Source organism: Argiope bruennichi, chromosome 2 (genome assembly GCF_947563725.1).
Source record: "Argiope bruennichi chromosome 2, qqArgBrue1.1, whole genome shotgun sequence".
In the NCBI taxonomy this organism is placed as follows: Eukaryota; Metazoa; Arthropoda; class Arachnida; order Araneae; family Araneidae; genus Argiope; species Argiope bruennichi.
This window is the reverse complement of record NC_079152.1, coordinates 121,896,228-121,924,113: the sequence shown is the minus strand read 5'-3', so window position 1 is coordinate 121,924,113 and position 27,886 is coordinate 121,896,228. Positions and strand designations below refer to the sequence as shown.

At 24.7% G+C, this 27,886-nt stretch overlaps 2 protein-coding genes across 6 annotated transcripts in view; one reads left to right on the top strand and one right to left on the bottom strand.

The window, feature by feature from the left end:
• LOC129955440 (uncharacterized) overlaps positions 1-1,303 on the top strand; it is a 182,421-nt gene extending 181,118 nt beyond the window's left edge. For all 3 annotated transcript variants that reach the window (XM_056068226.1, XM_056068224.1, XM_056068225.1), the window contains one exon: positions 760-1,303. In XM_056068226.1, the coding sequence (XP_055924201.1) occupies positions 760-961 (202 nt within the window). In that variant the 3' untranslated portion in view covers positions 962-1,303. The remainder of the gene's footprint in view (positions 1-759) is intronic.
• A 323-nt stretch (positions 1,304-1,626) lies between these two features.
• The window catches only part of LOC129955476 (ribosome biogenesis protein SPATA5L1-like), a 335,554-nt gene continuing 309,294 nt past the window's right edge, over positions 1,627-27,886 (bottom strand). For 2 of the 3 annotated variants that reach the window (XM_056068229.1, XM_056068228.1), the window contains exons 3-10: positions 24,590-24,775; positions 19,365-19,538; positions 12,178-12,387; positions 11,043-11,190; positions 10,277-10,347; positions 6,690-6,827; positions 4,969-5,091; positions 1,627-1,802 (exon numbers count right to left, since the gene is read on the bottom strand). In XM_056068229.1, coding sequence (XP_055924204.1) covers positions 1,641-1,802; positions 4,969-5,091; positions 6,690-6,827; positions 10,277-10,347; positions 11,043-11,190; positions 12,178-12,387; positions 19,365-19,538; positions 24,590-24,775 — 1,212 coding nt within the window. In that variant the 3' untranslated portion in view covers positions 1,627-1,640. Of the gene's footprint in view, positions 1,803-4,968; positions 5,092-6,689; positions 6,828-10,276; positions 10,348-11,042; positions 11,191-12,177; positions 12,388-19,364; positions 19,539-24,589; positions 24,776-25,594; positions 26,825-27,886 lie in introns of those variants that run through there. The other variant, XM_056068227.1, reaches the window with a different exon arrangement.

The following is a 27,886-nucleotide window of genomic DNA, read 5'->3' as shown; positions in this document are numbered from 1 at the left end:
TAATATTTAAGGAATAAAAGCCGCGATTAAGGTTTTTGAGACACCCTGTATATTTCTCTGTTGGTACCACATTACCCCCTCCCTTTTCTTTCACCTTAGCCTTTTTATAAGGACATTTATAAGCTAATTTTTATATTTAGTTTAATTCTATATTTTCTCAGTTTAAAATTTATTTATTATTCTTTTTAAAATTTCGAATAATTTATTGTGTATTATTGTTTTAAGTCCACACATAGTTTATTTAACAATACTGTTGTTTCTTAGTATGTAATAGAAGTTAAATGATAGTTCCTTTACTTATAACTTGTGCTTCTTTCTTTTAGGTTATCATAACTTTATGAATTTTGAAATTGATATTGTAATTAATTAAGATTTCTGAACCACCTTAATAAATTTTTATTTTAAATTTCTACTGGAAACCGTATTTGAAGGTTGATGTGGTATGTATAAAATCTTAAAGCAAAAAGAATTAAGATTGTGATATTTTTTAATTAACTTTTATTTCTCTATTTTATTTAACTATCAGTTTAAATATAAAGGGATAAATATATTCAGAAAATGTTTGAACATATTTATCCTTTTCAGCTGTTTTACTAATTATTTTATCAATTTGTTCCAATTACTTGTATTTTTTGACTACCTAATTGCTACTTTCAAAAGTTAATGATAAATATTTAAGTATATCTTAGTGATGTATCTAGGTTTTTACAGACATTAAATATAAATTGAATTTTTCACTGAAACCATTTTCTTTTTCAGTTTACAGCAAGAAGCATTTGCCAAGCATAATTTTTCCATTTTACCCGGTAGCAAGTTAGTGTTACTAACAGACTTAAGGAACTGCTTATATCAACTGAAATTTCTGCTGCTTGAAAGAGAGAAGCAGACTGAAAAGCAGTGTGACATTGGAGCATCAGAACTGCCTGCAAAGCGATGGTGTAATAATGCTCGTGAATGCTGAACATTTCACCATTCCTCTCTAGCCACTGGCAATATTTTTTAAGAAATAATTTTAACGTTTCGTTTTTACATCAGCTAGAAACCAAAAGTTTTGAATGAATCTCATTTTTCATTTAGTTCTTTTCTCCCTCATTTGTAGTAGACTGTGAAGGCATGTTTACTTTGCAGCCAGTGGCAGATGTGTGTGTAAATCCCATCTCATATTTTAGAACCACCATTGTGTGCAAATTTTAATCTATTTTTTCATCTTATCTATTATGTTAAAACTGCATTTACTGTATATAGATGTGTTAGTGTTGTTAATGCAGAAAACGGAAGTAAATTAAATATGTTGTGATTATGACTTTCATTATCGGTGTTTGATTTATTTTACAAATACATTTATTGTTTGAGAGAAAGAAAAAATCTCGTTTCCATTAATAATGACTATTTATACACAAATTTATATTTATTGATAATAACTTATCAGTCACTGCTACACATTGATTTTTTCCCAGATGCCCAAAACTAATTTGTTCTTCAGATATAAAACCCAATCTAAAGGATGACATTTCTTTATCTATACATAATTAACACTTTAATTTAAAGGCTGCTTCAGCATTGGAATGAATTTTAAGTTTTTACTGTTTATAAACATTCTTTGTTATAGTATTAACAAACAGTAAATTAAATTTCATAATTTATTCTGAAATTATGGGACCATATTTTATAGCTAATTGTTCATACATTTGTATTTGCTCTTTTGATACAGATGGTTTGATATGTTCTAAAGCTTTCAAAAAATGTTCTTCTGTTATATATTCTGCATTCTGTATATTTTCTCTCAGAGCGTTCATAGCTGCCTATAAAAATATAAAACAAAAGTCAGATATATTCTATCAACTAAGTTAAAAAATATACTTTTATAATGCATCACATGCAGTAGGAATACATAAATATTTTACATTTAATCTAACACTGAAATTTTATTTTAAAAATGAAAAAAAAATTATTAAATTCTGTGGTTAAGGATGAATCAAATGAAAACAAAACATGGGTTAAAATTAATATATTTATGTATAAGTGTAATGAAAATGATGTGTAGAGATAGAGAGATTAGAAAGATAGTCTGTATTGGAGAATGAACTTGCCCTGAATAATTGCATGAAAATATATAATTTCCACTGGTAGTCATCAAACAATATCACCCAGAAAGCAATCAGTTACCATTTTTTTCATGTTTGCATAATTATGTTGTTTGTCTTTTAGTAGCAAGAATTGAATTTCAAGAATTATATCAGTGAATAAAGAAACATATACAGAACACTTTCAGTCACCGAGTTGTGTCCAGTAGTACCTACATCCTCTAAAATTTTGATCCATGACAATTATGGCTACTTCCATATTAAATAAGTTGATAAAGTTTTGGTGGACTGTATTAGAACATCCACCATTACTTTAAATGTAATAACTTAAATTTAATTCCGCCATTTTTAAAAGTTCACATTTTTGTTGAAAACAGCATTGAAAGGCAGCTTTTTTTACCCAGATGGGAAAGTATGGACATTGTTTGAAATTGATTTCAATTTCAACAAAAAAATTTACGAATAAGGTACCCACCATTTGAGAATCAATGAGACAAATGCATGAGTAATTTTTGTGGTTATTTTTAAAAATAAACTATGCCTTCTCATTCGGTGGTTCCAGATGTATTTTCATTTGGTATATCCTTATACATATATATTCTTGAGTGATCACAATTGCCATATAAGTTTGTCTGTAAATTACAAGAAAATTAATTAAAGCATTTAATAATACAATTGCTTTTCTCCAGAGATTTTCAATGCATACTTGTGTAAAAGAACTATGAACTGCATTTCAAAAGATATATGCGACAAATGTAGAGATTATTCATCTGGACAGTAAGGACATTGGCCTCATTGTATAATCAAATCTTTAAAATTAGTGTTTTATATAGATATATACATCATTTTAATATTGAAAAAAGAAAAAGAAAAGTGCAATCATTCTCTCTAGAAAACAATCTATAAACTTTTACATCATTAATATGAAAAGCGGCAAAGTGCTGCTTGAAAATTTACTTCAGCACTGTTCATGATCTATCAATACTACAGATTGTAATATTGATATTATTCAAGGTTACAACCTGTGAATATCAATCCACAATTAAAGAAGACTTCTTTAATTGTGGATTGCAAGTAAAATAATTCACTTAAAAAATTACTTAAAATTTTGCTAAATAATGGATTTTAATAGTAGATTTACAATCAGAAGCCAACTCTAAAATAAGCTCAAACTATAACTTTATTTTTTTGGGGAGGGGGGGGTGACATATAAAACATCTTTTTAAATATTAATTACTTATTTGTAAATATAAATTGCTGTAAAATTATTGATGTAAAAGCAATGTATTAAGTAACTTATTGAAGTATAATTTTGCATAGAATTTTTTTTTATGAAGTTTGGAGTAATATATTTGAAATCCACAAAATAGTAGTTGGTTTTAAATTGCAAAACTGTGTTAATTCAATATTTGATTTTACAGCTTTGTGATCAGTGCAAATTTTTTCCAATGAAATCCCCCTCCCCCTTATTTTTCTATCTAGAAAAGGGATACGGCAGAAAGAAAAAAAATTTAAGAAATTTTGTCATAGAATGAGAAAAAAAAGGTAGTTTATTTACTTAAAAGCATCACACCTAAAAAGAATTTCCCTAGAGGGAAAAAAAAAGTATAAAAAAAAGAGAAATAATATAAGGATTATAAAGAAAATTTCTGGTAGACCTTTAAGAGTTTGTAATGTTTGCCTGATTGTAGTTGTTTGATTAGGTGTAAAATATTAATTTCTTTTTGCTACTATGGCTATATTTTTATCTTTTTTAGTCACAGTATCTCATCTTTGACCTTCAGCATAATATTAAGGATATTTTCATGTACAAAAATCGTGTTTTTTTTTGTTTTTTTTTTAACTCTTCAATATATCTTGATGATGATCAATGATTTAAAATGATGCAGACCTTCTGCATTCACTATTATCCATAATAAATGACATTAACACTATCTTCAAAAATTAACAATGAAATTCCCTGTCCTCTACTTTACTGCTTGAAATTTGAAATAAATTATTCAACTTGCAATATATACAGATAAAAGTACTAAACATTACCTTTTATGAATTACTAACTTTTTCTAACTGAGCATTTATATTCTGTGTTTAATAATGACCGTAGGAAACTCATCAAATAATCAAAGAAAAAAGTAAACTTATGTATTGCAAAATAAAGAAATTTGAAGAAAAAAAAAAGTGAAACAGTACATAATGTCTATCTTTCTCAAGATAACAATGAGATATACCTCTTATAAGAATTCTGAGGGTTTTTTTTTTGTTTGGTTTGGTCAAAAATTAAAATATGAAATTTCATTGAATTCGATATATATAGTGTTATTAATAGACAAGTTGTATCACAAGGTAATAATAACTAAAATTTGTGACATATTTCATATGATTTAAAAATCTTCATTTCATATGATTAAAAAATCTTCAAGGCATTTAAATTTACATGATGGAGCAAATTTGGACATTTTAAAAACAATTACATTTCAGATTTGTATTTTAAATTATAGTTGTTCTGATACACAAATACTGAAGATAATTAACTTTAGATAAATAGAGTAAGGAAAAAACACATTTTAGAAATTACTGTAGTTTTTTTAAGTAGATACGAATATGCATAATTGGGGCAGTGGTTGATATAACTGTGAGAAAAAGTATATGAAAACAAGTACAATGAAGATAGTATAATGCATCATAAATATATGTTATCATATAGTTCATAAATATAATCATACTGGAAATGCAACCACTATTAAATAACTGAAATTTAAAGATGCATTATAAAATAGAAATACCTGAGCCCAGTAATCTTTACATTATATAGCAATAAATAAGAAAACAAATTTCAGCTGTCGTAAAATTCTATATTAAAGTCTTCAATATTAATATTACTTACCATATTGCATAGATGTTTTAAATCTGCTCCAGTGTAATGTTCAGTTTTATCTGCTAAATTTTTCAAATTAATTTCTTTCAAAGGCATACCATTTGTCAGTGTCTCTAATATTGATTGTCTCTCCTAAAAGGTTACAATTGATATGAAAATCATTTTAATTACTAAAACATACAAATTCTGTGTATTCATCCAGATAAAATATATTTGTATGAATAACAAAAGAATTTCAATCTTAAACAGAAATAATAATAATAAACTTGTCTGAATAATTTTATAATCTAGAAGTTACATAAGAATTTTACATTTGCATTAAATAATAGGCATATAAATGAAAGAATATATTCAGATTCTATAGTGTAATTAATATCAGATTAAAGTATCTGTATGTTATAAATAAGAATACATTAAAAAGAGATATTGTATACCAAAAACTGTGTTAGTAATAAAAATTAAAGTCTGACATTCTTAATTAGTTTAATACAAAAGCTTAAATTTGTATTTAATTTTGCATAAAAACATATTTTAAATTTATTAATTGTTACACTCAATGTATCAGTAATTTTAAATGAATTCAATAAAAGTATTAATTCAGCACTAAATATTTAAAATAAATTTTGATATTTAACATTAGTAATACCAAAAAATATATAGAAAAAATAAATGTAAGGAAGTCAAAGTTCATTTTAATTAATTAAAAAATTTTTAGATTCAAAATTAAAATTAGTATAGTTATCCTTGAAACAATGGTGCCACTAGGCTACAATCTAATTACTTTAGTGGATAAAACCGCCTTGGATATTGGTACATTGTATCATTATGCTCAATGAAAAGCATGATGATACAGAATATTTGTTTTTCACTCTGGAATAAAAATCCATGGTTGATTCCATGTACCTTTAATTCAACTTTCCACACTTAACTGCTAAGAGAAAATAGCATTTTGAGAATTTGTCAACAATGGGAATTTGTCATAATTTTATGACACTGTTGTAAACAATATATTGTTTAAAAATTAGTAAAAGTTTGTTTAAATGCTATACAGAATTTTAAAATGATTGGTAACATAATTTTTTGCATTTTAAGATGGTATAAAATTGTTTTAGTGCAATATCATTTCAAACGTCATTAATGAAGAACTATGTAGTAGTATCAATATTATTTTTTGCTTAGTTCCAACTACCAATTTTTAAAACCTTTCTCTAATAATGATAGAATAATATTTCATAACGCTGGTGATAAGAAACAAATATAGAAAGACGGGAAATAATAAGAGTAGAAAAATATTTGACTAAGTCATTTCATTATTAAAGACAAAATTTTATGTTCTCATAAAAAATGGAAGCTTATTCTCAAGGGAGAAACTTCATGTTTATCAATTAAATAGTACTGATTATAAATAAGTAATGAATGCTTACTAAATTTTGATCTTCAAAATAATATTTTTTTTACATTATTCATTAAATAAATTCATTTAATGAAAGATGCAAAATATTTTTAATAAATTTTGCTTCATTTTAAATGTTCAGCTAAATGCTATAATTACATACCTTTTTGTTTTTTTAATTCTCATTTTCTAAAATTTTATTTTAAAATTTGACAATTATTTTAATTTAAGATGCTATCACTATATGCATATAATTCTGATTAAGTTTCCAAATGTGATATAAAAAATCTGGTTTCGGTAAGTATTGTTTGAAAATTCTTATACAATTTATACTTACTTCACAATTTGGTGCAGGAACATACAAAATAATGTCAAAACGGCCAGGTCGTAGTAAAGCATCATCAATACAATCTGGTCTATTTGTTGCAGCAACAACTATCACTTCATCATATGACTGCTTCTTACTTGACATATCCTAAAAATGATCATTATTATGTGAACTACTTTGTAGAGATCTGAATTTGTTTCTCATTGGTTAATTTTTTATTATTGTTTTTTTACAAACTGTAATAATTAAAATAATGGAGTTTAGTTTTTATCTTAGAAAACAGACAGTTTTTTTTAAATAGAGAAATCTGAATTACAAAATATTATCATTCATTATTAAATAAAACATAGTTTTTAGTTAAAAACATTTTTTTTTTAAATTTGATTATGGAAAAGAATTTATCCAGTAAAAATATTAAACATTTATCAAATATACATTAAAAAATTTATCTATGTCTTAATTTTATTTTAATCCTTCAAACACCTAATTATTTTGATTGAATAATTTAAATTTCTTAGAAATGAAATTTAAATTGAATTAAATTGCACTTTTTGAAAAGCAATTGAAATAGAAATCACGATTTTTTTTTTACACATCACTATTTTAAGATAATATGTAAATAGATAAGAATTAGTTGCTTCTGACCTCAACAGGAAAAAGGGGGGGGGATAGTGTAGTTGCTTTGAGGGCTCAAATTACGTAGCTTGAATACAGGCAAAATAATAATTTGGAATTATTTTCATAAAACGTTCTAGAATATTACAGTAAATATATTTGTTTATTAATAATTATTTTTTCAAAGAAAGAGAGTGAAATTCAAGCATGAATTAATATTCCAAGTTTCATTTAAACAATATATTACATACTTCTTGAATTTAAAATTAATAAAATTTTTAGAGATATAAATTTTTGCAATAAAGCAAATTCTGCCAAGAGTGCTGTTGCTTTCAGTTTTAATGTAATTTTGTTTTTTTTTAAAATCTAATTTAACTTTTTAAAATAAAAAAAAATTATTATTTATATAAACCTTCAGGAATGAGATTTATGATAAAAATTAATTAAAGAATTTTTTTCTTCCCTTTCAGTAAATCAATAGAAATATTTTACTTTGTACCTAATCTGTTCTTTACAATATTTTTTCTAAATTAGATTTTCAGTTCTGCTAAAAGATAGTAGTACAAGCTCAGTTAAATGTTTAAACAATTCAAATAACTATTTTCTCTTATTTTATTTCCTTCGGTTGAGAATGGCAATAGCAGCTAGAATCTGTTTACTTACTTCAAGGTGGATATTCCCCCCCCCCATATCAAGACTGTTATAAATTTAATATTAAAACGATATTTCATAGAAATTTTATATTTAAATACTCGATAGAGTTTTAAAATGTATTTGAAATGTTATTCAAGTTAAAAATTATATAAGCTAACTTTTCTTTTTGCTTTAAATTGCATATTCCCAAAATTCACACGTGGGTTAAAATTGCATGTTCATTTTTCCAAAAAGTATACAGTTTAATTTCTTGAAGAAACACAAACTTTTTTCATATAAGTTTCTTGCATATGGGTGAGTAAATGAAGATTTTTCTTCTTTTTTTGTATATTCTTGTGTAACCATTGCCACAGTCCCATAGCAATATGGGCTTATTTGATCAATCTCATACTCTCATTTTCTCAAACTCGAAGACTTAATGTTTCATACAACCCCCCCCCCTTTAATACTCTGAGCACATAATACTGTGAGGGAAAAAAAATCTATTTGTTTACACACTTTCTATTTGTACAAGATTCTCAGAAAATCATTAAGTCATATTTTAAAACCAAATATTTGATATTGTATAGCAATTTTTCAAAAAAAAAAAAAAAAAAAAAAAATCTGTCTATTGTTATTGCAAGCGAAATGGATTTTGTAAATGCATTCCTATGAAAACATTTACTTAAATATTTAAAAAACAAAAAAGAGAACCACACATTTAGCATTTTTACAAACAGATATATTTTTTCAGAGAGTAAAGTATCTATTGATTCTAATAATTAAAAACTTAATGTTATGGTTTCGGAGAAGATATCTGCAGGCAAAATGTATGAAGGTGTTTATATTATGGTAAAATTTATTGAATGAAATTGAAAAATAAAAATACACAAATGCAAAAATAATCCAAAACAAAATAAATGGATGAAATTCAAATTATGTGAATGAAAACCAATGACTGTAGCAGGAGAATATTTCATATTGATGAAAATGATTTATCATATTTTAATTTTGTGCATATTATAGCACTTCTCCCACAACCCAAAATATTAATAAGAGGAAATAATGCTTTATGAACTCCCAACTCCACTTCATACATATCAAAAACGAAATTTGAATCATATAATATTTAAATATACTTATTTCATGTATCCATTTTCCACATGTTATCCATTTTCTTTAACTGTTAAGTCTCAGTTATTCACAATAATATTAATGAAATATTCTGCATTAATATATTATGTGAAACTACTTGCTAAGTATTTATTTCATATTCTAATAAGATATTTTGATTAAGTTGAATATTAAATACTAAAATGATTTATCTACATCTTGGTTAAAACAATAACATTAGAATAATAAAAAATATATTTTAAAATTTCAGAGTTATGTACTAAATACTAATCAACATTTTGCAACAATATCTTGATTCTATAAAAATTATTTAAAAATATCAAAAATAATTATAGTAAAATATAATAATAATCTTAATTGATTTGAATAGTAAATAATAAAATGATTTATCAACATTTTGGCTGAAAAATATATATGCAATATATATTAAAATTGATAATATTAATAAAAAATATGCATTGCTGCTGATTTGATAATTGGTAATGAATTAGAATTAAATTCATAACCAAATATCAAGTCTATCACAACAATGAATTCAATAGTTTCAAATTAATATAATTTTCTGCCATTTTATTGTTTTTTCAGCTATAATTAATTTTTCTTCTTATATATCTTATTTTTATTAGAAAAAAGTTCAAATGTAATTTTTAATAGTGAATTCTTATGACTATAAATGTCTAATTTCAATTTAAGTATTATTGACTCATGATTGAACTTGGGGGATATAAGTCATTTCAAAGTTAGTTGATTTTAAAAACTTTAATAAAAATTAAATTTGAGAATTTTTATTAATTTTGAATGGTAATGAGTTTGATAATTTGTCTTGCACCTTGAAATTGTAATTACAAGCCAAAGTGTAAAATCAATTACATTTTCATATGCCACAAATATTACTGTATAACGTTTTAATTTATAAAGGAATTTGAAATAAAAGAAATTTCAGAAATTCTAGTGTTAAGTGCTAACAACCCATGTATGATCATCATTAAAAAATTAATGTTACTTAGAATTTAGTATTTATTAATTGAAACAAATGCTATTCAGTCAAATGGGATTTTTAAAAAATTATATTTAATGAAAAACATATGTTCCGAAATCTAGAATTTTAGAATTGCAAAGTTATGTGTTTGTATCAAAAACACTAATTATCTTTTTTGATGCAGTATTTTGATTGTTTAAAAATATCAAAAATAATTATTTAAAAATAAACTTACATTTTCTTCATCAGAATCACTATTTTGAAAAGTTTCTGGATTAAGATTCACACCAAAGTGTGTTTTAGCACCTATTAAAATAAATGTTGTATTAAAAATACTTTAGATATAAATTTGATATTTTTATTTATAATGAATATAAAATCATAAAATAAAAGGCTCCGTTAAATTTGACTGGTTTCAATAATTAAATATATCTCCTAGCCTCTGTAAAATGTTTATTATAAATCAATGCTTTTTGAATGATGCAATAAAATGTGCTTGGAAATCACTCGCTATTATAAATTTATAATGGTTAAGATCACTGTAAATAATGGTCTTAACCAATAACAAATTGAGACCACTAACCAATGATTAATGCTCGAAAGACCATTTTAAATTAGAAAATGGTAGATAACATAAAATATAAATAAACCTTGAAAAACATAGGAACTGAAGAGAAAAAAATTAATACTATTTAAAAATATAAAGAAATATTTTTAGAGAAATTGCCAAATTCATTCCATAATTGCATTATATAACTTTATTACAATACATGAGCACTTTATTAGTTTCTGATACACACAAAGCTCTATTTTTTCTTTCAGTTCTATACAATAATCTCTCATCCCCAAAGTAAATTTCCAATCTTTTGTTAAAGATAAAAATTTTGAAATATAGGAAAAAGTTGGCAACTTATTTCATTGACAATAAAAAAGCATACCTAAATCCTTAAGTCACCGATTTATATCTCTTCATAATAGAAGTTATACAGTATTCAAATTACCTAGTCCATCCATTTCATTCAATAATGTAGATAAGACTTTTTCTGCCACTCCTTGTTGTTTAGATCCAAAATCACGAAAACCGACCAAGCTATCCAGCTCATCTAAGAAAATAATGCTTGGAGAACTCAGTCTTGCTTGATAAAAGAGCTAGAAAATGTCATTTAATTCAGTCAAAATATATACAGAACTTAAAAAAAAAAATTCAATAAAAATTATTCATCTGAGATTCACAAAAGTAATTTCCAAATAGTGATAAATATCCAACAATATGATTTTTGACAAGTAATTATCTATTCAAAAATAAACTACTGCTGTTTAATACTTATCCTACATGTAAGGGGAAAAATGTTTCAAAATTTTTGCGAAATTCAAAGCAATAAATATTTTTAATCTGATAAGTATGATAAATAGTGAGTAAATACAAAGGTATAATAAAATTTTATAAATAGAAAGCCAAACACTTAAATTATATATTTATATTAAAAAAATGTAATGAAAGATTTAAGTTCAAAACATGAAAAATAAATTCAATTATAAAAAAAATTAATATTTTTTCTTATATTAATTATCACACACCGTACAATTTATATTTAGATTTTCACAGAAAAATATGAATTTCTCTCATTTTATCATTTCCAATATTTAAAAAAAATATTTCATTTAAAATATATTTTATAGAAAAAATTCTTTCCTTCATTAATTGCAACATAAAAATCCATGATTTTGTTAAGTAAGTCAATAAATAATGTTCAACAACATATTTTCAATAACTAGCTCAGTAGTTATTGACTAGAAGATTTATGCATTAAAAATCATGGGTAACTTGCTTACATATTTAAATAGTCAAGGATATTCAATTTCTAATTCAATGGTCAAACAATAATTTGGACAATATCGAAAAATATTAATACCTATTTCGAACACCTAGTATATTGCTTTAAGCTTCCTTTTAAATCATTAAAGAAATATATTCTAAATCACTATTGTAACTATTTAGAGGTAATAAAGATAATTTTAAAATCCTCATAAATTATTGGAAACTTTTCAGTGTTAAAAATAAAAGCCAAATTATTTTTTTAATTCACTAAAATTCTTAACATTAGAATCATAAATGGCATAAAAAAATGAACATACCTGTGTGATATTTTTTTCAGATTCTCCAACATATGATGAGTATATCTGGGATGGATTTGCAGCAAAAAAATTAGCATTGCACTCAGTGGCTAGTCCTCTAGCTAGAGTTGTTTTGCAACATCCAGGTGGGCCAAATAAGAGCACACCCCTTGGACAGTGAAGATCAACTTTCTTAAATAACTCTGGATGGCGTAAAGGCATTTCAATGCTCTTGAAGGGGTGTGCGAAGGGGATTGAAAAAAAATTATGGTTATGAAAAATAAAGTAAAATAAATTATTAGTTGAATAAAAAATAATTTTTATGCCAGAGAACAAAAGAAAATAATAATTTAAATATTAACCAGTATTATGAAAAATAAATTTCAGCATGTACATTTGTGAATGTACATGCTGAAATTTATGAACACAATAACTAAAAAAAAAAGATTGAAAATAAGAGTTTTATTTGTTGTTCTTTATACAAAAATTACAGATTTGTATTGAATTTTAGCATACTGTATTGAGACTGTATTGAAATCAACCCTAAGAATATTTATTTAAATGTGCATGTTGCTTGATCATTCATTTATTTAAATGTGCATGTTGCTTCATCAGAAGATGTCCATTAAAATAAAAACCAAATTTCAAAAAATGAAGTGTCAAACTAAAAAAGCTATATCTAAATTAATTTATAATTTAGTAAGGCTTTTGTTCTTAATAAGTAAAGTTAAATAACACAGAACAAACATCAGAATTGCACCTCATTCAAATAAATGTTTAAATATTTCATACAAATTTACAGATTAGTGTATATTACTTACATATTAATTTTTTTTTATTTTTTGTACTTTTTTCTGAATAGTTAAATCAATAATAAATAAACTCATCATCATAAATAGAATAAATTTCTCTCAAATTTTAAACAAGCAGCTAGAAAGCTCCAAATTTGATAACACAGTCTATTCATTTAAATTTTTAGAATAAAAAATATGGCAAATTTAAGGTGTCTGCAAAATATTATAAAATTTTTTGTTACTTTCAGGTCTATGAAGTAAACGAAGTGAAAATATTCTAATCATTAATGAAATTTGATCTCAATGTTTTGTTAAATCTTCATATTTTAGACTTGCCCAAAACCAAAATTCTCCTTTTTACTATAATGTTTATTTATGAACACAATAACTAAAAAAAAAAAAAAAAGATTGAAAATAAAAAGTTTTATTTGTTGTTCTTTATACAAAAATTATAGATTTTCATTGAATTTTAGCATATTGTATTGAGATCAACCCTAAGAATATTTATTTATCCAACTTACTTAAAAAGAATGGCATAATGGAAAAAAATTGTAAATAAAAGAAATTTAACATTTAACTTTACCATCGAAATTGAAGATCTGTATCAATTTTCAAATTAAATTTGATAAGACTTAAGAATATGGTACAGTTTGTCTCTAAGCATGTGAAAATGATGGTAATTATCCAAACACTTGCCTGAAATCTATAATAATACTTGTCCAGATTGCCAAAAAAAAAAAAAAAAAAAAAACCTTTGGTGACTGCATCACATTCTTAAATACAACCATAAATCCTAAAAAGAGTTGACTGCTTTTCTATCTGCATGTGCATAAATAGATCATAAACAAAAATTAGAATTGGGTGAATTTTAGCACATGATCTTTATATCAAATTTGTAACCCGGTATGTATATGCACTAAATCTATCAATGTGGAGACTACCTGTTTGCATACATGAAAATAAAAGCTCAAAAACTAATCTAGATAAAATCAAGAATGTTCTAACAAAAATCTGATTTACAAAATTTTTGACATAGTCTGTGGTCGATCCAAATGTGATAATTAAATTGATCTTGATAGAAAGTTAAACACAAATCACACAATATTGAAAAAATATACCAAAAAAAGTTGAGAGAAAGACCCTGCTTCAAAAATAAAGCAGTTTTCTAAGATAAAATATTTATGTATCTTAGAGCCTTTTAACAAAATATGCAAAAGAATAGTAATGAAAGATTCAAGCAGTAACTAAACATTGTAAGTTATTAAATGTATCTGCAATTGCAATCACATAAAACATTCTTTTTACTAAAAATATAATTGAACAGATGATACTTGCTATACCCCCCCCCCCCAAAGCTATGAAAGATTTGAAATTGAAAGTCTTGAAATTAAATACTATCTTCCAGTATTCAATAAAATTCAAAAGTGAAAGAATTTTTTAATATTTCATAAGAAGAATGTCTTCAAATTAATTACTATCTTCTTGTATTCAATGAAATTCAAAATTGAAAGAATGTTTTAATATTTCATAAGAAGTATTTCAATTACAACAGATATTTTTCTATAGTTGAATTTTATTAGCAACACAATCATTGGGTAATAAAGTCTCTTAGACTGTTCAGAACTATCTCGACAAATTAATCATTCCAGGCTAGAGCAATTGTATGCCCCAAAGAGAAAAAAAGTTGTTCAAATTCGTGTTTTGTCAAAATATGATTTTGAGCACTACTTCTAATCATATAATGATTAATTTTAATTGTACAGCAAGAAATTTTTTACTATTCTACTTTATATTATGCAAATTATATCTATTTATTTAATCAAAGCAAAAATACAATAATATTCTTAGTATTTAAATTAATATAATAAAATACTTATAAACATTTTATATTTTTTAAAATCCTTTAATTGATATAAAAACAAGCAGTTTAATTTATAGCATACGAAAAGTGTTATTCAATTAAGTAAATGTAATATATTTGGAGAATACAAAATATAAATTATTTAAACATATTACTTATAAACATAAATTATACAATATAAGTATATAAAAAATCTTCATTGTTAACAAACATCTTATTTTACATCTTTATTGTTACATATTTATATGTTTATCTTAATTCTAATATTTTATAGCATTAATATGGGACACATTCATCGATGATTTTGGTTTGATTTATATTTTCTAATCTTTCATATTGTATTAATTGGATATTTAAATAATTTAACTTAGGATTTTTAATGCCATTTTTAAATAATTATTTTTTATTGCTGATATCAAAATTCCTGCTGCTACCTAATTAAGAGATTTATCATTGACTTTTAACATATTTAAATTTATGATTAAATAAATGCTTGGCTCAAAATTAAAATAAAGTCATACAGCAAATTTTTAAGATTGATGGTATCCTTAAAACCCTGCAGACTATCCATTCGCTCTTTTATTAACCAAAAGCAAGGAGTAGTTCTTTGTTTTCATGTACTCATGTCTATATGTCAAGGGATGTGTCTTTGAAATTATGAACATTTCATTGAAACTTTACTTAAACGTCATGACATTTTTGGTTCTTCGGGAGATGTATGAATGCTTAAGAAGAAAGTGTCCTATTGCTTCAGTTTTTATTTTAGGAATAGACAGAGTTTTCAGAATGTTTCAAGGAAATAAATAACTTAAATTTGCTAAGAATACAAAGCATGCTTTTTTATGATTAAAAAAATCATTTGACAAAAGTGTTCATATAATTTAATAAGCAAAAAAGAAAAAAATTCACACACATTGATATATATATATATATATATATATATATATATATATATATATATATATATATATATATATATATATATATATATATATATATATATATATATATATATATATCCTCATATCTCCATCTACTGTTTACAAATTTTGATGAGCTAAACAAAGATATCACTTCATTTTTTTTATAAACATCATTTAATGAAAGGCTTTACCTGTTTATGAACTGATTTAAAACTGTACTACCTTAATTTTTTTTATTCCATGTTAAGATGCCCATGCTCTTAAACTAATTTTCAGATTCAAATGCAATTCAATGTAAATTTTATTTAAAATCTATGTATTCAAAAATATCATCAGTTTTCAGCTGTACTTGCAATGGTAAGCAGTCACTGAACAGGTTATTTCATAAAAGGGGCTTACTTTCAGTTGTATAATGTTTTTATATAAAATCAAAGTATTTGTTTATTGTCTAGTACTACTCTATTATTCTAACATTAATTAATTTTATAGGAAAATATTTTAAATCTTATATAAAGGTTTCAAATTTTTGATATTAAATCTTTGGCACTGTTTTATGAAATATTTCATAATCTCTAAAATTATTTTTGTGGCATGTTTCTTTTATTAATAATATTATTTCCCTTATTAAATAAAAATTTTACTAATGGCACTGACAAAGCATTCAAAAATTGTATCTAAGTTTTATTTACTTTTTCAGCATCTTTTAAAATGCAAATACATTAATTAAAAATCTCATGATTTTAAACATATAATCAAAATATAACTATTAACATATAATTATAATTTCTTAATCAGTATACATGGTTTATTTTACTCTAAAAAAAAAGATAAATTATTAAAATATAATTGAACTATGTATTAAAAAAATAAAACATAACCAACACTAAAAATTAACCATTATATATCCTTGATCTATTCTTTAAAATTGACTAAAAGATGTTTTAAATCACAGGATAAAGAAAGAGAGGAAGGCAAAAAGAATATGACCTTTCAAATAAATCACAAGTGAAAAAATTCAAAACATGTGGGAAAATAGTTAGACTGTCTAACTGAGCAAATTCTGGATAGAAATAATACTTCTTACTGTAAGTATTACAAGAAAGATAAGAAATTTTTATGTTCTTGAAAAAAATGTATAAAAAAAGTAGACAAGAGACATTTTATTTTAATTTAAATTCCTATTCAAATAATAAAAAGGAAATATCAAAGTCTATTAAATTCAAAGGTTTCCAATTTTTTAAAAAACTAAGACTCAACTTCCCATATTTGTATAAATCAAATTGCTTAAACATTCCAATTAACCATCAAAAATTAGCATCAAAATATTGAGATTCATGTACTAAAAGTTTGCTATATATTTTATCATTATTAAAAGTGGCCATTTTTGTTGTTGTTTTTATATAAAAATAATATTTTTTCCCTTACTTTTATTTTAAGTACCATTTTTTAAAACTTTATAATATCCTTTTTCTTCATGTGTTCACATCCTACCATTTGCTGTCCCATTCTTCCCCAATGAAATACAACTCCACAAATAAAAGACCTTTCATTAATTCATAAAACTTGAAATTCATATTTCATTAAATTTATAAAGAACACAAATAATTTTGTTAACAACAGACTTTGCATCCCCAAAAAAAGTTTTTTGAAAGATTTAGCCAATTGTTGTGGAAACAGCATTGATTTTTGAGGATAATAATTAGTCGTCTAAGAGAACACTTTCTTTGTGCCATATATGCATTATTTTACAAAACTATATTTACAATCTAAGTACAATACTGCATATTCATATTATATAGAAATTTTAATTCTAAACCAATTTGTCACAGAGCATTGGCAAGGTAATACTAACATTTAATGTTATTATTATCATTAAAACTGAAATCGATAAATTGGTATTTTTAACAGCAAAGGCTGTCATCCCCTAATGCCAAAGAATCTTAATTAATAAATAACCAAATACTTTAGTGATCGATGAAAAATTTGCAGAGAATGCTTATGAAAAACAGTTTCTTTAATAACTTTACCACTTTGAACTTTAACAGATAAATTTCTTGATGACTGAAAGTAAGCTTGCTTCAATGGATTGTTCTATTCTTTTTGAAGTTGAATACTTCAAAAAAAGTACAAGAAATATTTCATGTATCATACTTATGATCTTTAGTTAACATTAATAAAAAGATATCTGCTTTTTTCAGTATTAACAAAATTACCATTAAATATCTCACCATAACCAAAATAATATTATTAATGACTCAGATGCTTTAAAAGATGGCAAAACATTGTAACCATTAACACTAAACCTACCATGAGTGGTCAAATAGCTGTTTTCTAATGGCAGTTCCAATATATCAGTGAAATGTCGGTAGGTTTAGTATTAAAATAAACACTATCTTGAAACAAAATAAAAAAAGTTATTACTTATACATTTTTTTTATGATTACAAGGGACATTTATGCCAGATATGAAGAAAATTAAACAATGTGGTTGTTATTTCATAGTAAAAAAATTTATAATAGAAATAAGCCCCTAGTCATCTTAGCCACTAAACCAGTATCAATTACAGGTAAAAAAATTGGTAATATTTCATATCAGTTTTCATCAAATCAAAAAATGATGCATAGATATATTTTTTTAAAAGTAAACCAAAAATTTATATAGAAATATATTGGCCATTCTTCTCATTTTCTTCATTAACTTTGTTGCATATCATTTTTTTAAAAATTAAGATATGTCACTTAAGTTGAATTTTTCATAATTTATATTTTTACTATAAGTAGGGACTGAAACTCACTAACTTAAAGTTTACAAAGATATATGATTTCAATGTATTATTACCTCAAAAGAATTAAGTAAACTTTGTTTTTGCATCTATTGGCAATGTCATTCAAAAACAGTCAGTATCTTGCTCAACCTGGTATACTAATAGATGGCGATAAAACATATAATGTTAAAATCCTACATATCCAGTTATCTTAATTAGTTTTAGCATCAAGCTCTTTCTTCTAAGTCATGTAAATAACTATTTCTTTAGTAGCTGGAATGAAATTTAAAATGTTTTCTGAAAAAGAAACAATACTTCAGTTTATTAAATCAATCAAGAAGCAATTAAATTCTGTAAGCAGCATTATCTAGCATAAAATTGGATATTAAAAAAATCATGTTCAAGTTGAGGATAAAAAAAAAGTATAATAATGTAAATAATTTGAGAATTTTAATAGTAAAAAAAGGAGGAAATAATGATTTGAAGATTTTGTTCTTGACAGAATAAAGTTTCATTTCACACATTTTATTCATATGAAGAATTTCAGACTAATAGTGAAGGAATATACAAATATTTGCCAGTTAAATTTCTTAAAAGAAAAAGCAATTATTTTGATTATCAACCAAAATTAGAAACTACAATCTCAGTAAAGGCTTGTCTACATAATTTAAATTTTTTTAAAAAAAATGTATTTTATATATTTTAAGCCTAAATATGCAGGCAATTCAATGTAAATGGACCAGTAAAGTTTTAAGACCTATAAAATCTTATCAGGTTAGAGTAAAATACATTTTTCATATAAAATAATAATAAAATTTTTATTATTAAATAGAAAATTGACAAAAAAAATCACTTTTTATCCATACCAACTGCAATCGTTCTTTGATTTTAAACATTCCACCAATATCTTTCCAATAGACAGGCTTGACTTTCATACTCCATTCAGATGTTTTCAATACAGAAGGTGATACAGAAAGAAGCGCTTTCTCAAAATCTTCAGTTGTTAAAATAGGATTAGTTGAACATTTATTATCATCTCTCTGAAAAAATATTTTCTTTTTAATAAAACCACAGGATTGTATAAACAAATAGGAAAAAAAAAATTAACTTTCACAAAGCATGTTATAGTCGCTTTAAAGGAGAACAAGTCTTTTCAAGTCTGTATGTTGATGATATTCTGTAATGCCAACATTCATTACTAAGATTTTGTGATCAGAGTTATTCTTAAATTATGGTAAGCTTTCGTTTGAGGTCCCTTTAATAGAGTACTATCATTTCCAGAATGATATAACATAAATTTAAGTATATTTTCATGAAAAATTTGAAACTTCATATTTTAGAATATGCATTGTAATTTAGTGGGAATTAGAAACATGTATTTTTAATATTAATTCTTATTACTTTTTTCTCTAACTTCCTTATTCTAATTTACAAAGAAAAATTAATTTCTTTATACAATATTTCAACATGCACACACAACTTATATAACTATATCAAAGTAAAATAGAAATAGGTATAGGAGATTGAAATATTAGTTCAAAATAAAAGTAGATAGTACTTGCTTATCAATTAAAGTATATGAACAATTTAATGCAGTTGTTAACTTTGAGAGCTGACTAAATATATTTTAAGCAATAATGAAGCAAAGAAAGCAGATAATAATGAAGTAAATGAGTGCATAAAAATAAGTTGATAGAACCAGAAAAAATGTCAGGAACCTTGGAGAGACAGGAGTTTACAATTACACTAGCATATGCCTAAGCCTACAGGATTGACATAAATAAGTAAATGTATTAATAAAATTAATGCTATGTTAAATAATATAAAATTAAATTATACCCTAAATTAATAAAGTAACTGTAATCCTTTACTAGTTAATATAATGTTTAATAGTAAAAAAAACAGGGCAAAAATATTAAAGGACAAAAATAAGTTTTCACCATTATAAAATTCAAAAATAAATAAATAAACAAATGCTTTTAATGATATTAATTTAAATGCTGTACAATTTCTTGTCCATTTTTTAAATATTTTTAAGCTTATTTTACAACAACATATTTCACTGATGAAAAGAAATTCAAATATTTTTATTGCTGCTACAAATATTTCATTTTGAATTTTTCTTCCATTGATGATGAAAGTATGAAGACAAAGTTTATTTTCTGTGATAAATACATTTTTGTTAAAATTATGCTTTTAATACATTTCTGGAAATTTTATTATATTTACAAGCAAGTATTGATGAAATTCTTTTTTAAAAGCATCGATTTTTAAGCTAATGATTATGGTGACTAGTTAGTTCACTGGAAATATTGGCTGTGTTTAATTTCAACTAAATATCTTAATAACTTTTTTAAATTCATAATTCCTTCAAAAAAAGTACTTTTAAACATCAGGTTGTAATAGACATTAGAGCTGCATTATTAATAGCTTTACACTTATTTTATTTACTACATGCCTTTGGCGACTAGACGGTTCGCCAGTATTATCGTTAAAATTTTAAATTAACGTAACTTGGTCTCTTAATAGCTTTTTCTGGAAAATATTTTTAAGCTTCATATTTTGATAGTTATATAATTCAGTCAATGTATGCCTTAAACAATTTTGTTACTTCTCCAATTTTCTGTCAGCGCCCATAAAATTTCAACTTTACATTAGAGTGGAAATGTTAAACTGCAATTAATATAAATTTTTTTTACTGAAACCAATCATGTCTTTTTTTTTAAATATGGAAATTGAAAGCAGAGTCATTTGGCGCTGAAGTTATTTATGTACTGCAGAATAATTTTCGTAATTTAGATAATCTTAAAGAATTATTCAACAAAAATTTCTCTGGTTCATCATAAAATTCAGTTTTTAGTTTTACTTTCAAAATATTTAAACGATGTAATTAAAAATATTTTTTTTTATTTCAGTCAATAAATGTAGTTATGATAAAATTATGAAGTTTAAACTTTTGTTCTAAGGAATTATATTCTGCAAAATATTCTTTACACTTCAACTTTTAAAGAAATAAAAAAACGTTTCTATCTTCTGCGATCAAATCTGACCGATTTATAGTTTTTATATATCAATTTTAGAACAATCAAACTTTTCAAAATCACAGGCTAATCAAGTTTGAAAAATCCTATCAGAAGACTGGCGTATCTTCTTTGAGACGGTCGATAAAGTGGTCTAAAATCGCTAGTTTTTATAGAAGAGTTATATTCAAATTTCATAAATTAGTCAGTGTTTGATTTAGTTGATTGGAGTTCGACAGTTTTTATTTAAAATATTGATGTCTCAAGAATATTTTGTTAAATATGATTCAAAGGGCAGAAGACTTATGTAAAAATTTAAAATTCATTGACTCAAGTTAGATAAAATATAATTATTTAGTTCATTTAGACCACTTTGTTAACCGATGTATGACCCAAGTTAGCTGACAGATGCTGAAAAGAGTGATTATGCTATATATATATATATTAAACCTTGTTTGCCTTAAATTAAACTGTTTTATTGAATTAATAATACAGATATTGTAAAAAATCATAGAAAACTTTTCCTCCATTTACTTTTTAGAAAATATCATATTTCAAATTTTTTTCATTTCATACAGATACGTGCTGAAAATTACACTTTTATACATTTAATTTTAAATAATAGATTTATTTTTTAATTTGAACTTTTGTTAATGTGATGACAATACACTCATAAAAGCTAATTTTTTCTCATTAATGTGCTCACGCAGATTAAATTTTATTTTTATTTTGTGCGAAATATATTGTTGAAAAATATGGTTAAATTACTTATTTAAAAATTCGTTAAAAATCGAAACTTAATATAAAGGTTAAAGCATTGGTCTCATTTAAAAGATAATTTTTGAGCTTTAACTTGATGCAAAAATCAATTTGCCGCTGTAATATTTTGGAAGTTATGGCAAAAAAACACTGAAATTTTGCTTAGTTTTTAATTAATTAAAATTCTAATTACAAAATTTTTTTTAAGTCACTCTGAGGCGAACATTTCCGGCCTTCAAGATATACACATGTCAAATTTGGTAGCTATAGGTCGAACAGTCTGGCCTGTAGAGCGCCAACACACACACATTGAGCTTTATTATTGAAGAACCAGACAGTTATCACTGCCTGGTTCATCAATCTTTTACCTGTAACTTCATTTTCTCATTTTTACAAAAAATGTTTAATTTTTTTTCTTTGCTTTTAATAATGAAAAATCAAGCAATTAAATATTTTATGAAACAATGCAAATGGTTTGAATTTCACTGTAATAATGAAATACATTGTTCGAAAGTAATGTACAAAATTGTTTAAAAATTATCAAAATTAAAAAAATTACACAAAAATAAATTGGTATCACTAGAAAGATAATTTTTTAAATTTTAAAGTTATGTTATGTGAAAATAATTTTTGTATGATAATATTTTAAGGAGTTATGGCAGAAAAGTGCCAAAATCTGCCTTCATTTTCAATTGATTAAAATTTTAATGCACCTACTTTGTTAGTTCTAGATCAAATGATTTGGCCTCAGCAGTATCAACACACATAAGTGCACAGACTAGTTTATTATTAGTAGTGACAGTTCCAGCAATAAATTATCTGATAATGCAGCACAATTCATTTCCATTTCAAATTAAAATTTATTCATTAAACAAGATGATAGAAAATTAGGAAGGCATACGGCACAATGAACAAAACAATGCAATGTTTCTATAAAATGTATGTGATGCATTATCAAAATTTAGCTTTTATAAATATTTTGCTTTAAGAGCAAGCTACATAAAATTTAATTCAACATTTTAGTAAGCATCAATCTTAGCAAAACAGCTGGTTGCCAAAGACAGCTAGTAAATGCTAAATACAGTATATGTGAATATCAATAATATTATAAAATGTAAATAAGTCTATAGCAAATGAAATTATTTTATAATTAGTGATAACGATAAGCTCTTTTTCTAAGGGTTCCAAATATAAAATTTTCAAGTTTGCCATTGCATATATTAAAATATAAAAAATTCATGCACGTATATATGGAGTGGGAAAAGAAAAACCATTCATTCCATTATTCCATTCCAAAAATTAAAGAATTAATGGAAAATAATGTTAATTTTTATTTTTATGAAATGTTTCTCAAAATATATGTTTATCCAATAACATTTCCTAAAATTTTTCTTAGATTTAATGCTTCACACTTAAAATGGATTCTTTTTTTCATATGGTACATTAAAATTATTTCATTATATAATATTTACTCTTGATGACTGCTTGGTGCACTGGGTATAATGATTACTTTTAATTATAACTTTTATGCATAAATTAACATTCATAATTCCCTCAACAAATTAAATATTTTTGAATTTTAAAATACGATAGACATTCAGGTCATGTAATTTTAGAAGACTTAAATATGTTCTTTTTATAATGTACATGAATTATCAAAAAAGAGTTAAGCTATATGACATAGCATTTAGAAGAAAAACATTTTAAAAAATAGTGAGTCTTATCTTTAAATATATAATTTCAATTTCTTAAGATTGTTTTGTAGACAGATTTGATAAATAATTTAATGAGATAAAATTAGAAAATAAAAATTCTCTTTTGATATTTTCTTATTGTATAAATATAATTCATAATAATGTGTTTTCAATTATTTTATATTATTTAATTAGTACTACTAGATGGCGAATGAACAGTTGCCCTAATATGTACTTATTTTAATTAACTGCTTTCAATAGATTTTTTTTCTTTTAAATTTTCAATTGCAATTGTCTAGAAAATTTTAAATAAGGAAAAAGAAACTTGTAAAAATAAATGTGAAAAATTATTTTTAAAAAAATTCTTGGTTACATTATTAATTGAAAATTAGTTATTTCTTAGTTAAAATGTCTACATTAAAAATCATTTCATTAAATCAAAAATATTATAAGAATTGTTTAACAACTAATTAATAGATTATTTGAGATATGCAGAAATCATCATTACATAATGTAAAACTTGCAGCACATTGATATAGCATGGGCTTCATTTTTATTTAAAATACTTAAACATATTAATATATATGTAAAAAAAAAAAAAAATTATGGTAAAATTACTTGGATGTTAAAACCATCTGTCTTAATTTTAAGTGCCTCTTGGGTCAACTGTACAAGATCACTTGCAACAAAACCAGGAGTCAGTCCTGCTATTTTGTCAAATTGCAGTTTATCAGAGGCAGTTGATTTTGTCAAGACAGTTAAGATTTCTTTTCGTTGATCAAAAGTTGGTATTCCTAATAAAACCTATAAAATATACATCAAATATGGTTAGTTTCACAAAAAAACATACAGCAAGTTTGACTTCTTTTTACAATAGCTCAATAAATTTGAACATTTCATTGAATTAACTAGTTTTTAATCATATAAGTTTAAGTATTTTTTTATCAATAAAGATTATGAAAATTTCTAAGCATATAATGCTGCAACATTAGGGTAAGTCAATGTTTTCCTTTACGACTTTATTTAGTACTTTGTATATTTGATTAACACTGATTATTTTTGGTAAAGCTCTTTTCAATTTTAAATAGTGCATAGATCTGCACTAATTTTTTCATGTACAACAATGAGTAAGCAACAGAAAAATTGATAGCATGATAGTAGTAAATATAATTATTACTTTTAATATGTATTCTTAAATTAATATCGAAGAGTCAGACATACAAACATTCTAAATACTTTCATTTGCCTAAGGTTACAAGATTTTTTTTTTTTTTTTTTTTAGTTTTTATTTAATGAATATAGGATGATAAAAGAACAATGACAGAAAAGTATTTCAAATGGTAAGAAATCTTCATTCATTTTAGAAGATACAAATGAATAAAAACAACTTTAATATTAAAATGTCAAAGGAAAATTAAGTATAAAAATAGCAAATTACATGATGTTACTTAAAATTCAAAGTTTATTTTTGTACCATTTTTATGCTTAACATTATTGATGTGCATTATAAAAATTAAAAAAAAATTATTTGTATAAAAATTTTAAATTTTATAATTAATAATTGAAATACTTATGTTTTCATATTGCTTTGATAATCTTATATAATTTGTAAAATATTCTTACTTGTCTTTTAAAGAAATTTGCAATAGAAGGATGTATTAACTCTTTTTGCACTGCAGCAGCAACAACTAAAATATTAGTTTTCTCTAAATGTTTAAGTAAATAAACTAAATTAATAAGCTGTTTTCTTTTCTTTGTATTGGATGATGCTAACTCATCAATATGATCAATAAACAGAATAGTAGGATGACCAGGAAATGAAAATGATGACTGGGATAGCTGTTTCACATATTCATTACATTTATCAAATGTAAGATTACAGTCTTTCATACCATCAATCAATACTAAAAACGATTTTTTCTTTTTACAGAATGATTTAATTAAGGTACTTTTTCCCGATCCAGAGGGTCCTAAAACAATAACACTTTTATATTTATTCTGAATTAAATATATATCCAAAAGTGAAGCTGCAGTATTCATACCACCAAGTTCCATATTTACAAAATCTTTAAGCAAATTTAGTTGTTCCAGTGTATCCGATTCAATAATTTCAATTGATGATGATTTAGTAATTCGGCCACAATCTTCTGCATCATGAAAAGTTTCAGATATGATAATGCTGTGAATATGGTAAAGGTCTGCAAAGATTTGACTTCTACAATCAATTATCGAATTCTTTTTAATAATAAGGTGTTGTAATAAAGTCAAAATAATTTTTTGGTAAGATTCAATATTAGCTACGAGCTTCTGTGCCTCATCTTCGAAAACTAATTTAACTTGCAACTTTTCAAAAGATGTTGTTTTGATAACGCTAATATCGTCAGGGAATAACAAAGTTCTGGTTCTCGCCCTCCAGGGTTTTGCTTCACTTGAGGAGCTGAATGATACTATGCTTTCAACAGTAATACAATTTTCTAGGTCTGTAACAGGAAGTGGGAAAACTCGACAAATGTAATTATAAATTCCACAGTTCACGATAACAACATCAAATGCTTTTATAGAAGTGTCTTTTAATATGGAGGAAGGAATGCAACATTTTTGTGCGTATGCATCCGCTCCATCACGTATTTTACAAGCAATTCTAAACATTCCAGAATAGATATATGGAAAAAGTCTTATAAATAAATCAGATGGGTATCCAAAAAGATTCTTACAACAGTTTAATCTCATTCAAGATGTGCTACAACTAGTTCTTGATTCTGAAATGAGTCAATAGCTTAAATTTATGAAACACAGTTGTTACACTGAGTGTAAAATAGCGAGGCACATTTTCAAAACAAAACCATGCGAGGAATTGAGACGACCACTTCTTCACTTCATTTCAGGATACTTGAAAGTTTATAAGAGGGAGCAATCTGGCTTACCTTCAAATGCTATAAAATTTCTTTTTTCTTTTCTTTTTCTTTGCATTAAAAAAAAACCCGTCTGTAAATGAAAGTGAAAAATGTGTCACATAAATGATCTATCATACAGCAAATTAGCTTAAGAGAGATATTTGATATAATTGGATATTTAGAAGCATTTGCACTTTTAATTATTCTTCAAAGCAATGCAAATTTCTGTAGGATTTATAAAACAGATAACAGATCCTGGACAGGAGTAATCACTTTTGTCTAGTGATCATGTTACTCGGCTACGAACCCAAACGCTGCGTGTTCGGTCCTCGCTATCTCCAATAGCCACACTGGTGACCCGGACATGATTACCCTTTATTTCTTAAGGCATTATCAGACGGCCAAATTCCATCTACACCTTCGTGGACAAAGGCGCACAGAAAAATGTGTGTAGTGACGTCACGTGGGGATTTGTTGTATGGTAAACCTAAAACACAGGTGTACTTTATAGCTAATTTATCTCTCTTTATTCACTTTTTCTGTTTGGTGAATATCTGTAGTTTATTCATTTTGTTTGTGGCATTCCTATTCATACATTCAGTACATTATATCCTGGAATATAATGCTGTTCCATCAATTTTGTTAATTTTTCAGTAATAACGACAAGTTTACGTACAAAAAAAATCTAATAGTTGCATAATGTATCTGTATTGGTATTTTATAGATTAAATAGTGAAAATTAAATTTAACCCTTTCTAAGGCCGTGGGAAGTATGCTTCCCACCAAATTTATCAATCTTTCTATGAAATTATGTAGGTTGGCATAAGTTCTGACAAATTTTTTAGAAAGACAGAAACTTAAATGCTTCAGTTCTTTATCTCACACAAAATGATGTGTCTTGGTTTGTCACTTAATTATTCATTAACCAAATTAATTAATTAATCAAACTAAATTTATCTATTAAGCTCAATGAATCCCTTTTCTTATTCTAATTTCAAGCTTAAAAATATTTTAACTTAAT